Below are 16,267 nucleotides of genomic sequence, written 5' to 3'. Positions count from 1 at the left end.
TCCTGCTTTCCGGCTGTCGCCCTCCTGCGATAGGTTCTCAGCGTTACTTGCCTCGTCTCGCGATAATTTTTTTTTTTTTTTTTTAAATCTCCCGAGGAAAGTTGAAGGAAGACTACAAAATTTTCATCTCGCGAGACTTGTGAGCGGCCATCTTGCTCCTGCCGTGACAGATTCTCCTGTCCGGGTCACAGGGACTCTAAGATTGCTACCTGCACCTTCGCTGACCATGCTGTCCCGGGTGGTACTTTCCGCCGCCGCCACAGCGGGTGAGGGGTGTAGACGCTGCTCTGGGCTATCAGAGTGATTGGAAAGAAGCGAATCTAGGGGTCACAAGGAGGGGAGAAGGGCGCAGCGACACGGGCCTGAGCGGCGAGTGATCAGCGCCGCTCGGAGAGGAGCGTGGGGACTGAAGGGACAGGAAAGAGGGGTACATAGCCTTAGTGATCTAGCCTGGCGGGGATGAGGAAGGGACAAACCAGAGTTCATTTGACTTTGCTGACCTTCGCCTTGTCTGTCTGCAGCCCCGTCTCTGAAGAATGCAGCCTTCCTAGGTCCAGGGTAAGTGTGAGGATAATGGTCCCTTTCGTCTTTGGTTTTACTATCTTTTATTTCTCGATTCCTGCCCCCACCCCCTTAGCTTTAGGCCAGAAATCTCTTTCCGATAATTTTGGGACACTTAAACCCTCTTTCAAACACTTGTTCCTGTAACTGCCAGGAACGCTGTCATATGAACTGATGACCAAGACTTGAACAGGATATGTAACGTATTCTAACTAAACTAGAAATTGGTTTTGCTGTCTTCTATGCCCGCCCCTCTCCTTTGTGACCTTCCCTTGGGACCTTATGACATGTAGCCTCCACAGCCTGAATCAGAGTAGATTACATACCCAAGAACAAATTTTGTTCAATAAAACAGTGAAGCGTGTTGTTTATAGTCTGTTTCCCAGATACCTAGTTTTTGCTGCCATATAATAACAATCAGAGAAATCATTCATTGATTCAGTAAATATTTATGTTGCCTAAACACATAACCAAGGATACAAGAATGAGTATGGCAAATTACCTGCCCTCATGGAGCTCACAGTCTAGGAATGGGAGGCACCTTTAGAGTATTGGTTTAGAGTGAGGGCTCCAAAGCCAGTACAGGGTCCCTGGCCCCTCCACTTACTAGCTGTGTGACCTCAATTTCCTCATCTACAAAATGGCGCATGATAGTGCATTGTGGCTTTTGAGAATTAAGAGACAATTTCTGTGAAATTCAAAAACAGTTCTTGGTACATGGTGTGTGTTTAGTAAATTTAGCAGCTGTTTGCGTTAAAATTGTTTCATAAGACGTGTCCATTTTCCTAGAGATTTCTTTTTACTTCCAAATTTAGTTCTAAAGCTTACAAATTATGTTAACTATCAAATTGAAAAAACTGGACTTGAAAAAGTGGTCTTGTCTGTAATTAAGTCTCATGTGTGCAATGAAGTGAGGCTATAATTGACTGCTTCCAACTTAGAAGAAAAAGGACCCCATACAGACTTGTAAACAAATAATTGTAATACCAGGTAATAAATAACTTATATTTACAAGATACAAGGAATATCCTTGGTTTTCTTTCACACTTCATGTCCAGTACCTCAGCAAGGCTCTTCCTCTAGAAATTTGGACTCTGACTGCTGCTTCCACTACCACTAAAGTATGAACCACCGCAAACTTTCACCTAGGTATTTTAGTAGTCTCTTCATTAGTCTTGCATCTCTGTTCTTGTCCCATTACAGCCCATTCTCATAATAGCCAGGAGGATTATGTCAATCTCCCACCAAAGCCTTCCAGAGCTCCCCATCCCACTTGAATAAAATCCAAACTTAGCATAACCCAGAAGGTCCAACATGAATTGATCCCATCCTATCTCTTGACACCATCTCCTTCTGTTCTCTTTTTAGCTTATTCTTCAACCATACTGGCCTTGGTGTTCCTCTGAAAACTACCAAGCGCATTCATGCCTCAATATCTTTCTACTTGCTCTTCTCTCTTTTCCTCAGATCATTGGGTCAAATGTCATCTGGCTCCCTACCAAAAAAACTTCCCCATTCTGTTGCTCCCTATCCCCTTACCTTGCTCAGTTTTTCTTCATAGCACTTAGAGCTGCCTGAAATTTTGTATGGAGATACACACTCACCCTTCCCATACCCCCACTAGAATGTCGAAGGCTGGAGCTTTGTTCATTGCCATGTTACTGGTACCTAGCATTAGTAGAAAGTCAGTAAATATTTTATTGATTAAAAGAATGAATGTTAGCCCAAAATGGGGGAGAGCTTTACACATCTGGAGGCTGATTGGTCTTGGTAGTCATTGCTATGAAGTCATGGTATGAAGGGCATACAAGACAGAAGGAGCAGCATTGGGCAGTTTTTTTGTGGTGTTTCTTCGTTTGTTTTTGAGAGCTGTTAAGTAATTCCAGGAGAGTAAGAGAATGAAGGAAGATGAGGTTATAAAATTTGACAGGACCAGGCACAGTGGTGGCTCATGCCTATAATCCTGAGGCCAAGCCAGGAGGATCACTGGAGCCCAGGAGTTCGAGACTAGCCTGGGCAACATAGTGAGACAAAAACAAAACAACAAAATTTTTTTAAAATTCTAAAAATTAGCTGGGCATTGTGGTGTACGCCTGTACTCCCAGCTATTGGGAAGGTTGAGGTGGGAGGATGGCTTCAGCCCAGGAGGTGGAGGCTGCGAGTGAGCAGTGATGGCACCACTGCACTCCAGCCGGGGTGACAGAGTGAGACCTTGTCTCAAAAAAAAAAAAAAATGACAGGTACTAGATTATATATGTTATATTAAGTAGTTTTCAGTAGGTAGGAGAGAGCCTGTTGAGTTTTCAAGTCAAATTTTCATTTTAGAAACATTGGCAGTAATGTGAGAGGGCTAGGTTTAAGTTGGGGTATTTAATAAGAAGCAGAGGCCAGGTATAGTGTCTTACACCTGTAATTTCAGCACTTTGGGAGGCCGAGACGGCAGATCACTTGAGGCCAGTAGTTTGAGACCAGCTTGGCCAACATGGCAAAACCCCATCTGTCCTAAAAATAAAAAAATTAGCTGGGCGTGGTGGCACACGCCTATAATCTTAGCTACTCGGGAGACTGAGGCACAAGAATCGCTTCAGCCTGGGAGGTGGAGGTTGCATTGAGCAGAGATCACGCCACTGTGCTCCAGCCTGGGTGATAGAGCGAGATTCTGTCTCAAAAAAAAATAAAATAAGCAGAGAGATCAGGTTTTGGATTGTTAAACTAAGCAAGAGGTGATAAGAGCTTGAACTAAGATAGCTAGTTAGGGAGACTTATCAGCTTAAGCATGCCCTTTAGTACTATGATTTAAATCAGTGGTTCTTAGCCTGGGGTGCTTTGCCTGCAGGTGACATTTGGCAATGTCTGGAGATATTTTTCAGTGTTACCATTGGGTGGGTCGGGGAGGAAGGAGGCTACTGGTATCTGTTGTGTAAAGGCCACTAAGATACTGCCAGACGTTCTACAATGCACAGAACAACCTCTTACAACAAAGTAGTATCCAGTCCAAACATCAGTAGTGCTGAGTTGAGAAACCTTGATGTAAATGAAGGAATCTCAAGCGTGATTCTCAGATTTCAAAACCTGGTGGGGTAGCTAATATATTTGGAGGCAGAAATAATATTCAAAAGATAAGCATTGTACCAAAATAAATGAAATAATGTAAATTCTTACATTACAAGGAGATAGAGGTTGACAGAGTAGAGGAATGGGAGGTGGGAAATGGGACAAAAATATACTGAAAACTTGAAGGAGACTAAACTTGACACCAGACATAAAGGGACTAAATTTTATTTCATCAGAAGCCTAAGGAGACATCAGTATGCTGTAACTGTTAAAAGTGTAGTCTTAAGCTGCTTTAATACAAGAATAGTTTCCAAATCCACTGTTGATAATAGTTCAATTGTTCAAGCTCAGTACTGGCAATAGCAAGTTCTCAGTAAGTATTTGTAGAATGAATGAATTGGCCAGACTATACTTAAGAGTATTATATACAGTTCTGTTATACCTCATTTTAAAAAAAGACAAAACCAGAGAAGTCTTTATGGGCAATCAGGATTGTGAGGGAACAGATGTTTCACCCGGGTACATGTGTGTTATCTTACATAGCAAAATTAGAACTAAGAATGGATTGAGGTTCCAAGAATGTATGCAGCATCTCAATTCAAAGATGAATATAATTAGAGCTACCCAGTACTGAAAAAGTCTGTTACATTTAGTGATTAGCACTCCCATCAAAGAGAGTATTCAAAAAGGTTGAGGAGCCAACATACCAGGCATATAATAGCTAACCACTTACATAGCACTTTTCCATGTGCCAGGCGTCATTCTATGCACTTTACACATATTAACTCAGTTAATCCTGTCAACAGCCATATAAGGTATTATCTTTTATTTCCATTTTACTGAGAGAAATCTGAGATTATAAAAGCTTTAAATTCTTTACTCAAAGTCAAGGGGCAGGTCTAGGATTTGAACTCAAGGAGTCTATCTGGCTGCCACATCCACATTCTTACATATTTCAGTGCTAATAATAGACATACACAGTGCTAGACAGATGATCTGCAAGCCTTATAGAAAGGATTCCAGTATTGGGTAGAAGATTAAGTGTCTGTAATTAATTCTTTGCTCTTGTCACAGCTGATTACTGGACCCTAACCTTCCTATTTCCAGTCCATTCTCTTTCCATTATGAGAGTTAGAAAACTGCCTCAATTCTCAACCCCATTTATTGTTTCTGCTAATTATTCATACATTGTATTCTCCTTAAAGAAATAGGCTTTACATTTGTACAATAATTACCTGTAGAGTATTGCAGGCAACAAGGACCTTCCATACAGGGCAGCCACACCTTGCCCCTGTACCACCTCTTCCTGAATATGGAGGAAAAGTTCGTTATGGACTGATCCCTGAGGAATTCTTCCAGTTTCTTTATCCTAAAACTGGTGTAACAGGTGAGCATTTTTGCCTGGTCTTTGATAATATGGTTTGATGGCATCACTAAAATCAAATTAGGTGGGTTATCTTGTTTGGTTGTTTGTTTGTTTGTTTGTTTGAGACAAGGTATTACTCTATCATCCAGGATGGAGTGCAGTGGCACAATCACAGCTCACTGCAGCCTCCACCTCCCCAGGCTCAGGTCATCCTCCCACCTCAGCCTCCCGAGTAGGTGGGACTATAGGCATGCATCCGGCTCATTTTTTAATTTTTTTGTAGAGACAAGGTTTCACCACGTAGCCCAAGCTGGTCTCCAACTCCTGGGCTCGTGGGATCAACCCACCTTGGCCTCCCAAAGTGCTGGGATTACAGGCTTGAGCCACCCGCCTGCAGCCGCAAGTCAGCTGTTTTCAAAAGGAAATTGTAACAATTGATTTGATTGCTCCAACTTGTTTTTGGTATAAATGTATTTGGGATTTTAAACTTAATTTTGCAGAATTATCTCTGTTAGTAGATCAAATTTTTTGATGCCTGCTGTATGCCAGGCACTGTTGAAGGCATATGGTGTTAAACAGTGTTAAGTGCCTGCTGTCATGGAACATACATTCTGTTGTAGGATGACAATAAAGAAATGAGTAACTGTATAATACACTGTTAGATAATGAAAAGGGTATGAATAAAAATGAAGCCAGGTAAAGCAGGAGTCCCCTGATAAGTTTATGATTCTCTGTACTACATGTACTGCCTTTCTTGGCCCATACCCAAGTATTGCTATGACTGTGGAACATTGGAAGCCAAAGACTCTTTTTTTAGCCCCAGAGTCACCTAAAGTAGCATTTTCCTAACTGAAATTGCTAGAAACATTAGTCTCCTCGGACTTCAATGGGTGATAAAAATGTTACATATGATAGATGTGTCTTGCAAATTCATATTTAAAATTTGTATATTAAAAGACAATTAAAAAAAAACTGTTGGAACTTTGTATGGGAAACCGGGTAGAATGTATTTGAGTTTGTAACCCTGTTATTGTCATGATACATCCTGCCATCCTATGATTCTCAGAAATACTGTAAAATGCTTTCCTAAAAGCCTGCTGTGGTCCTCTCTTACATCCTGTGAAGCATGGAGGAAAGACTAAAGAAATGTAAATCATGGTTTGCATCCTTTCAGAATACATGGCCTGGTTAAAGAAAAAACCATATTTGAAGCGTTGTAATTAGGTGCTACAGGAGTTGGGAATCCTAATATTTATTCATTCTTTTATATACATACCACTTTATAGTTGTTTTTGCTTGTTTCTTGTGTAAATTTTAACCTGTCTAGTGTTCCCATTCAATAAATAGTATATTTTGCTGGACAAGTTACTTCAGAAAGTTATCTGGCATCTTTGTAGAATAGTTTAATTTACTGTGCTGGGTATTGTGCTTAACATTATTTCTCAAATTTATCAGACTGAAGAAGGTACTGTCCCCATTTTACAAATAAGGAACTAAATTCAGAGATTATTTAGATTGTTCAGTTTCTTTAAAATTGCAGTCAGTATACAGATTTCCCTGAGTCCATATCTTTGTTCTTTCAGCTCTACCATACTGCTTCCCAATCCAGTGTTTTGTCTTTGAATCTAATTAAGTCATTACTTTGCCTTCTGCTAATCAAATATAGAAGTGCCTTTCTATCTTCCCTCTTTTAGGCATAGCATATCCATTCATAAAATAACTCTTCTTCTTGTAGGACCCTATGTGCTCGGAACTGGGCTTACCTTGTATGCTTTATCCAAAGAAATATATGTGATTACCGCAGAGACCTTCACTGCCATGTCATTAATAGCATTAATGGTCTATGGAATTAAAAAATATGGTCCCTCTGTTGCAGCATTTGCTGATAAAATCAATGAGGTAAGAACCATAAACCTTATTTCCTATTTTAGACTAGCAGAAACATGAAGGTCATCTAGTGATATTTTTGATATGAGTGTTAGGGGAGCAACACATAGAAATGAATCTAATGCTTCAAATAAGTGTTAATGTTAGTTACTAATTTGAGATAATTTTTTTATATCTGCTAAACCCTTTAGCTTTTCTATAATCATTCAAAAGGTATTGTATAGTTATTATGGGAAATTATTTTTAAGGATTTGTGCATTTCTTTCTATTTTCTTTGTGGGTGTTTTTACAAATGAGAGATGCAACTTTGAAGAAGCATGAAATGAATCTCCTTTTTTTGCCCTTTGTGCTTTCACTGATCTTTGTTGTTGCTATCACAATTGTAGCAAAAACTTGCCCAACTAGAAGAGGCGAAGCAGTCTTCCATCCAGCAAATCCAGAATGCAATTGATATGGAGAAGTCACAGCAGGCACTGACTCAGAAGCGCCATTACCTTTTTGATGTGCAAAGGGTAGGTTTCAGAAGTTTCTAGAAAGAATGAAGTTACTTGTGTGCATTTTTTTTAATTCAGAATTTTTTATGAAGAATGATTAAATAGATTGAACATATTTTATTTAGAAAAGAGAACATTTATGTAGCAGTTGGCATTCACGGCTATTCAAACATTTAAGAACAGTCAAGTGGAAAAATAGTTCAAATTATTATAAAATTAGAAACCGTAGAAGCTATTAAAAAAACATTTCGGATCCACACAAAAAGAAATAGTCATTAAGTTAAAGCTGATTTAAAAATGACATGCACTGTATAAGGAAGACTATAGGTAAAATACATCCTGTGTATTTCATACACACTTGCTACAAGAACATCTTAACATCTTTGCTGTAAGGAAATCTGATACTGCATATTCTAAATCCACAAAGCAGGCTGGGCACAGTGGCTCACATCTGTAATCCTAGGACTTGAGGAGGGTGAGGCAGGAGGACTGCTTGCACCCAGGAAGTCAAGACTGGAGTTAGAATAAGCATCTGAAATAGTTAGGATCTTGGCTAATATTTCTCAATACTGGCTAAGATAGTAAGCATCTGAAATGTTTAGGATCTTGGCCAATGTGGTCTTGGTACCACATGCATTAGAATTATCTTTGGTGTTAATTTTTTTTGCCTCTTTCCAAGACTTGTGGAATCAGAACCTTTCTTAAGGGCTATCCAAGAATCTGTATTCTTTTAAACAAGATCCCTAAGGACTCGTAAGCACATGGATATTTGAAAAATCCCAGAAAAATGTTAATTCCGTGTATATTTAGGTTACAAAGGGAGAATGCTTCCTGCTTCTTGCGTAGTATATACACATATGTGAATGCATACATACATATATTTTGGCTTTTTTAAAAAACCATATTGGAAAATGTAGCTTTTTCCTAAGAGTGAAATGATAGTAATTTAGGTTTTTATTTATTTATATTTACTTGATGGCTATTTATTGAGTTCTTCCTATGTAGATATTCTGACCAAGGCAGAGTGCTAAAAATATAGTGGAGAATAAACAGCTTCTGCCTTCATGGAGTCTTATTTTCTAGCCAGTCTTTGGGAGAAGCACAGAAAATAAATAATTGAACAGATACAAATGTCAACAGGTAGTAAATGCTAGATAGAAAAATAAACTAGTATTAAAAAGATTGCAGGCCAGGTGCATTGGCTCATGCCTATAATCCCAGCACTTTGGGAGGCCAAGGCGGGAGGATCACTTGAGCCCAGGAGTTTGAGACCAGCCTGGGCATAGACCTTTTCTACAAAATTGCAGGAAGAAGGAGTTACTGTTTTTATAAGGGCATTCAGGAAATGTCTCTAATATGATATTTGAGCAGAGGCGTGAAAGAACTAATAGTGCAAAGTATGTGGGTTTTTGGGGAAATAAGTGCCAGGCTGAGGGAAGAACAGTTGCAAATGCCCTAAACCTGGAAGTTTGCTTGATATAGTCAAGGAAAAGTAAGAAGGTTCATACAGCTGAAGTAGAATTAGTGGGGGGAGAATAAAAGGAGATAGAGGGTGGCCTGGGACTATGATACATAAAGACCTTAGGCTCCTATACGAACTTTGACTTGGACTCTGAATGAGAGAAAGTCATTGAAGGATCACTCTGATTGCCTTGTTGTCAATAGCCTTCAGTTTGGTGTGCATTGGTTTGTGATGCCTGTGGGTTAACTAAGTAGAAATATACAAGAGCTTGACCTTGTAGCCTTATTGCCTGTATGCTGATCTTGGCTTCATAGTTTATTAGCTCTGTAACCTTGGTCAAGTTTCCTAACTTCTGCCTCAGTTTCCTCACTGCAAAATGGATATAATTATAATAACTGCCATGGTTTCATTATAAGGTTTAATTGAATCCAAACACAAAAGTGTTTAGAGTGTAGTCAGTACTCTACAAATGTTAACTATTATTTGATCCAGCAAGTACTATGACGTAAACACAAAGACATATATACAATGTATGCACCATTATTTGTAGAACCAAAAAATTAATTATGGAGTACGAGTATAGTGGAATCCAATGTAGCTTAAAATTGAGGTAGGTTTTTCTGTCATAATTAATAAACGTGATGTGTATATGCCTATATTTTGATGTGTATACCTATATTTTTATTAAATATTTCTGGGAGGGAATACAAGACATACAGGAAGTTAGTGGCCTATGCGGGGACTGAAGGAGACTTATTTCTTACAGCATACACTTTTAAGTATGTTTTTGCCATGTGCTGTTATAATTTCTAGGTATATATTTATTAAATAAAAGAATTCCACATAAAATACAAAAGAAGTGGGGCATTCTCACTGGCAGAATCTTCAGAGTAGAAGTATTCCTTCAAGTATACAATGTTTATCATTTCTTCATTTTGCCCCAGAATAACATTGCTATGGCTTTGGAGGTTACTTACCGGGAACGACTATATAGAGTATATAAGGAAGTAAAGAATCGCCTGGACTATCATATAGCTGTGCAGAACATGACGCGTCGAAAGGAACAAGAGCACATGATAAATTGGGTGGAAAAGCACGTGGTGCAGAGCATCTCCGCAGAGCAGGTACACAACATTTTTATAGGTTCTGACATTGTACTGGTATCTCTTAACAAGTATCTGCTGATGTTTCGTTAAGGTAGGAATAGCTGGCAAGGAGTCTTTAGCCTAGAAGTAGCAGTGTAACCCCGGTTTGTTTTTCTGGATAGTGATAAGCAGGAAGATGCTGCCTATCTGTCAGGCTGGCTTTTCTCTTTCCTCAAATTTGGGTAGCATTAACTGATATATTTAATTTCTCTATAAAACAGACTGGGCTGGGCATGGTGGCTCATGCCTGTAATCCCAACATTTTGGAAGGGCGAGGCAGGAGGATCACTTGAGACCAGGAGTTCGAGACCAACCTGGGCAACAAAGCGAGATCCTGTCTCTGCAAAATATTTAAAAAGTAGCTTGGGTGCGATGACAAACGCCTGTACTTAGGGCTACTGAGGAGGCTGAGGTGAGAGGATCTCTTGAGCCCAGGAAGCATAGGGTGTAGTGAGCTCTGATCGCACTATTGCACTCCAGCCTGGGTGACAGAGCAAGACCTTGCCTCAAAAAATAAAATAAATAAAAGACTGAACAAGGCTATTTCTAAGCCCCTTCCATTTTCTAATTCCATGACATTCCATTTCTTCTTTTCACCTGCATAATTTGTCTGTTTTGAACAGAAATGTTTTCTGTTTGCTTAAACTGAATCGATTTTTTTTTTCATTTATATTTTTGCTTTAATATGACTTGATTTTTTTCTTTCTCGGGTTTATAACATTTAAGTATTTCTGGTCATTTTCAGCATAATGTATGTAGGATTAGAAAAACAGGGTCTAGGCCGGGCACGGTGGCTCAAGCCTGTAATGCCAGCACTTTGGCAGGCCGAGATGGGCGGATCACAAGGTCAGGAGATTGAGACCATCCTGGCTAACACGGTGAAACCCCGTCTCTACTAAAAAATAAAAAATAAAAAATAAAAAAAAAACTAGCCGGCGAGATGGTGGGTGCCTGTAGTCCCAGCTACTTGGGAGGCTGAGGCAGGAGAATGGCGTAAACCCGGGAGGCGGAGCTTGCAGTGAGCTGAGATCCGGCCACTGCACTCCAGCCTGGGCGACAGAGTGAGACTCCGTCTCAAAAAAAAAAAGAAAAACAGGGTCCTATCAAAAGTCTTTTTCTTTTTCTAGTAAACTGTCTTTTACATAAATGTAATATACATGCTTAAGAAACTTAGAAAATACAAAAGAAGTCTAGAAAAGAGACTGAAAATTATTTTCATTCTTAACATTTGTATATTACTAATATTTGTTGAGTTGGTCTTTTTCAAGCAGCTGTTAGTTGTACAAGCCAACATCAGTGGCAGATGGTTACAGGAATATCTGGTCTCAGATTCTATACAGGTTTCACTCATAAAAGCCGTGAGCCAGGGAGTTTTAACTAACCCCCTGGATTTGCTTAAAATAAATTGTATCTCCTCTGTGTTAGTTTTACTTGTAAACCTGTCTAGTAGCCGTATAATGTTAAGCCAGTAATCTTGAGGTTCTGGTCTGGTAGGAGGTGTCTTTTAGAATAATGGTGTTTATACTCTATACTTTTCTATGTTTTGGAAAGGTCTAACCAGATTTCTCTTTCCTTATCACAGGACAAGGAGACAGTTGCCAAGTGCATTGCGGACCTAAAGCTGCTGGCAAAGAAGGCCCAAGCACAGCCGGTTATGTAAATGAATCTATCCCAATTGAGACAGCTAGAAACAGTTGACAGACTAAATGGAAACTAGTCTATTTGACGAAATCTTTCTGTATTGATGTCTACTGAAGTTATAATTTACCCTTCCTAAAAATGAAAAGTTTGTTTCATATAGTAAGAGAACAAAATCTCTATCGGCCAGTCAAATGTTTCTCATCCTTCTTACTCTGCCTTTGAGTTGTTCCATGATCACTTCTGAATAAGCAGTTTGTCTTTATAAAAACTTGCAGCCTGACTAAAGATTACCAGATTATAGTTTAAATTTGCAATTAATTCTACCATCTTACAATAAAGTGACAATTGAATGAAACAAGGTTTTTCAAGTTGTATAATTCTCTGAAATACTCAGCTTTTGTCATCGGGGTAAAAATTAAAGATGTTGTTGAACTACTGTCTTGTTTATGAGACCATTCAGTGATGAACTATTTCTGACTGATAGGTTATGAGATGTGTAAAGCTATTCTAGTACTCTTAAAATAACTGAATGGAATATTATATATATTAATTCATATAGTTGACATTACTATTTTAGTAGTGTGCTTGTAGAAAATATTATGGACTCAGTGTGTCATAAAATCACTCTTCAGAATCCAGCAGGCCAAGTGCAGTGGCTCACACCTGTAATCCCTGCACTTTGGGAGGTCGAGACAGGTGGATCACTTGAGGTCAGGAGTTTGAAACCAGCCTGGCCAACACAGTGAAACCCTATCTCTACTAAAAATACAAAAGGTTAGCCAGGCATGGTGGCAGGCGCCTGTAATCCCAGCTACTCAGGAGGCTGAGGCAGAAGAATTGTTTGAACCCAGGAGGCAAAGGTTGTAGTGAGCCGAGATCACACCACTGCACTCCAGCCTGGACAACAGAGCGAGACTCCATCTAGAAAAAAAAAAAAAAAATCCAGCAGACACCTAACAGGAACATAGAAAATAACAAGTGTTGGCAAGGATATGGAGAAGTTGAAACGCTTGTGCACTGTTTGTAGAAATATGAAATGGTACATGTAGCCACTATGGAAAAGTGTGGTGATTCCTCATAAAATTAAAATGGAAATACCATGACCCAGCAATCCCACATCTACATATATACTCAAAAAAATTAAAAGCAGGATCTTGAAGAGATACTTGTACACCATGGTGATAGCAGCGTTATTCACAATAGCTAAAACATGGAAGCCGCCCAAGTGTCCATCAGTAGATGAATGGATAAGCAAGATGTGGTATATCCATGCAATGGAGTATTACTCCAAGGAAGAAAATTCTGACACTGGCTGCAGCATGAATGAACATTGAGGACATCATGCAGTTTTACAAGATGAGTTATGGTGCTGGATAGTGGTGATGGTGGCACATTAAGGATGTATTTAATACTGTTCTTAAATGGTACACTTAAAAATGATTAAGATGGTAAATTTTAAGTGTATTTTACAATTTCTTTTTTAATTGAAGAAAAATCCAGTAGATAAATTAGAAAATTCTTCCCTTCATAGGTTTATCTGCATTCGATTCTCCCATAGTTGTACAAGGATTTATTTGTATTCAAACAGACAAATTACATAATAGGAAATATTTGAAAATATTTATCACGGGTAATTGATATTTTCATTGACTTCCTAAGATTTTATGTAATAATCGTTTCAGCCAATATTGATAGCTAATGTACTAATCTAATATTGAAATCAGATTGATATCTTTGTTACTTAAAGATAATTTGATTGGATCAACAGTTATTTCAAATTGATTAAACAAAAAATTATAAAACACCTAGTTTGTGCTAAGCAACATAATGCAGTGATCATACAGAGATAAAAGTCCTCACCTCGGAGTTAAATATCTACTAGGAAGATAGTAAGAATATGTGATGATACAAACTTGAGCACAGAGCGCTCTGCGAGTGTGGTAAGCATCATTTTAGGTAGTCTCACCAGCCTCATGTTTCCCTCATATACATCATCCAGGTCAAGGTTCAGTCAGAGAAGCAGAATATATGTTTATATATAAGGAATTTGACTACCCTGTTGCGGGAGCTAAACAATCTGTAAAGCTGTTAGTGTTCTTTCTGATGCTGGAGCTTGAAGTCCACACGACAGTCAGTTAAGGGAAGATGGATGTAAAATGGGAGGCAGTGAGAACAAGTGGAAATAACAAGCACAGACAAACCCACGTCAGTTTGTATCATCTCTGGCCTTGATAATGTGGTTGTTCTGTATAACCCCATATCCAACACAAATACGTGGTTTAGAGAAACCTGGTTAGAGAAACGAGTGATCCAGGGAAAGGATGGGAAGTTGTTCAGCTAGCTATAAAACAGCTACTGCTTCACATTCCCCCTCCAAATTTTGCTCAAGACTTGTGGCTTACAGAACATTGAAGGAAGATAATTCTGGAAAATGTAGTTCTGCCTGACCAAGCTGACATCACAAACCACCACACTAACTATCCTATCAATAATTGTTAACCTGAATGAATAATGCTTAAAAATTTCAGCCTCAGGAGATCAAGTAAAACATGGAGAGAGAGGAAAGGTGACAGGTCGGAAAGCAAATGGTGTCTGAGCTGCCATTTGGAAGTTAGCCGAGAGGGTGTCTCAAGGATTAGATAGAGTCCAGGAAGATGGAACAGCATTTGTGATTGTAAAGATGTAGCAGAGTGTGACATTTTAAAAACTCTCAAGTTTGAGTGAAATACAAATATTTATATTAATGGGTTTTGGGGTTTTTTATGTTTTCATTTTTGTTTTTGTTTTGAGGCAGTCTGGCCCTGTCACCCAGGCCAGAGTGTGCAGTGGTGCAATCTCAGCTCACTGCAGTCTCCGCCTCCTGGGCTCAAGTAATCCTCCCACCTTAGCCTCCTGAGTAGCTGGGACTACAGGCATGCACTACCACGCCCATCTAATTTTGTGGCGTTTTTGGTAGAGACAGGGTCTCACCATGTTGCGCAGGCTTGTCTCAAACTCCTAGGCCCAAGCAATCTGCCGGCTTCAGCCTCCCAAAGTGCGGAAATTACAGGCATGAGCCACAGCACCTGACCTATATTAGTGTTCTTAAATGCTGTGCTTAGAAGTTGGATTTTATTATGACAGACGGCAGCCCCCCAAAAGTTTCAGGCAATAGGAATGATGACTAGATTTTTGTTTCAGAAAAATCACTAGCAACAGAGGATGGTTTGGAGAGGCAAGACTAGTTAGGCTGTTGAATCATTCTGGCTAACCGACATTGAAGGCCTTAACCAAAGGCCTTGGCAGTACAGATGGAAAGAATTGATGAGAAATATTAAAGGTAACATTTGTAGGACCTGACTGTAGAGACTACGGAAGAAAGAAAGAATCAGGTTGACTCAGGATTCTTGCTTGAGAGAGTAGAAAAGGGAGGCACTATTCACTGATTCGTAATACAGGGGAAACTGTGCTTCAGGAAAGGAAAGAATAGGGCTAAGTATACAGCCATGAAAGCACATCAATGTTTGAGGCATGGCAGATAAAAAAGAATTCTGCAAAAGTGGAAATGGCAGTCATTGGACGAAAACCAGGGGGGAGTAATGTCATAAAATTGAGAGAGTAGAAGTTTTCATCTATAGAAGAGTCAATAGTAACCAATTTTTTAGGGAGAAAGATTAAGAGAAGGACTGAAAGTGCCAATTAGAGCTAAGAGCTTAGAGGTCTTTGATGCCCTTACAGTAGTTTGGCTGAATGGTAGGGACAGAAAAAGATTACATGGGGTTAAAAGGATTGAATGGCAATGAAGAAATTGACGTAAATGGAATAATTTCCAGAACATGTTTCACCCCAGTAACTAGAGGGAACCAAAGATTGGCTCAGGGGAATGTTGTTTTAAGACAAGAGGCTTGAATGAAGAAAAAGTCAATGGAAGAAGAGGATGAAAAGAAAATGGTGAAGGAAGATAAACATAGTAAAATCCCTAAGTGGAAGAATAATATTCAGATGACAGGAATTAACAGAAGGTAAACATCTTCCATTGAAACTAGAAAGGTAAAGATGGACCTTGAAAGAATGACGTTTTTCAGTGGAGGAACAGGAAGCTCATTCAACAACCATTTATTTAAAAAAATACCATGTATCATGCTTACTGCTAGAAATTAAGGTAAGACAATATGTCATCTCCACAGACCTTACAGTCTAGCAATCTAGACATTGAATAGTATAAGGGTTGCAATTGTTAAAACTGTAGGGTGATGGGGCATATGTGAGTAAACTTAATCTAGCGTAGGAGATTATGAAAGGCCTTCTGGAGCAAGTAATATTTAAATTGGTATCTGTAGAAAAGAGAGATCATCAAACAGAGGGTATATTAATACCTTGTGCAAAGCCCCTGAAATAGGAAAGAACATGGCACCTTGAAAAACAACCCTAGAAATGAATGACTGGAGCACAGAGAGGGAAAGGAAGGGTGCGGGAGATAATGCTGGAGAAGTAGATCATCCAGATTATGCACGTTTATGGCCTTTCTGAACTTATTAGAGAATTCTATGTTTTTTTAAAAGAATGGAAAGGCAGTTCTTTTTTTAAGAGACTTTATGCAAGGTGAGTATAGATAATGTATTAAAAGAGTTGCCAGCAAACTTTTCTTCTTTAGGGCCAGATTGTAATAGTTCAGACT

General features: G+C 39.1%; 1 protein-coding gene across 2 annotated transcripts; it reads left to right on the top strand.

Moving 5' to 3' along the window:
* The first annotated feature begins 8 nt into the window (after positions 1–8).
* ATP5PB (ATP synthase peripheral stalk-membrane subunit b) lies at positions 9–11,965 on the top strand. Of its 2 annotated transcripts, none has more exons than XM_007977588.3 (7): positions 9–266; positions 522–558; positions 4,857–5,002; positions 6,717–6,880; positions 7,255–7,380; positions 9,769–9,948; positions 11,552–11,965. In XM_007977588.3, the coding sequence occupies exons 1-7, from the start codon at positions 227–229 to the stop codon at positions 11,627–11,629; spliced, it is 771 nt and encodes a 256-aa protein (XP_007975779.1). In that variant the 5' UTR covers positions 9–226; the 3' UTR covers positions 11,630–11,965. The 2 variants fall into 2 exon arrangements, with proteins under 2 accessions (XP_007975779.1, XP_007975778.2); XM_007977587.3 differs by having other exon boundaries at positions 136–266; positions 4,867–5,002.
* Positions 11,966–16,267: the final 4,302 nt, after the last annotated feature.

This window comes from Chlorocebus sabaeus, chromosome 20 (assembly GCF_047675955.1).
Source record: "Chlorocebus sabaeus isolate Y175 chromosome 20, mChlSab1.0.hap1, whole genome shotgun sequence".
Lineage (NCBI taxonomy): Eukaryota > Metazoa > Chordata > Mammalia > Primates > Cercopithecidae > Chlorocebus > Chlorocebus sabaeus.
Note: the sequence above shows the minus strand (reverse complement) of the source record. Positions and strands in the feature narration are given on the sequence as shown.

Excerpts from the sequence above, each read along its gene's own strand:
- ATP5PB (XM_007977588.3), top strand. The coding sequence starts at position 227 with ATGCTGTCCCGGGTGGTACTTTCCGCCGCCGCCACAGCGG. Across the intron at positions 559-4,856 it reads GCAGCCTTCCTAGGTCCAGG|AGTATTGCAGGCAACAAGGA; the intron begins GTAAGTGTGAGG and ends AATTACCTGTAG. Across the intron at positions 5,003-6,716 it reads TCCTAAAACTGGTGTAACAG|GACCCTATGTGCTCGGAACT; the intron begins GTGAGCATTTTT and ends TTCTTCTTGTAG.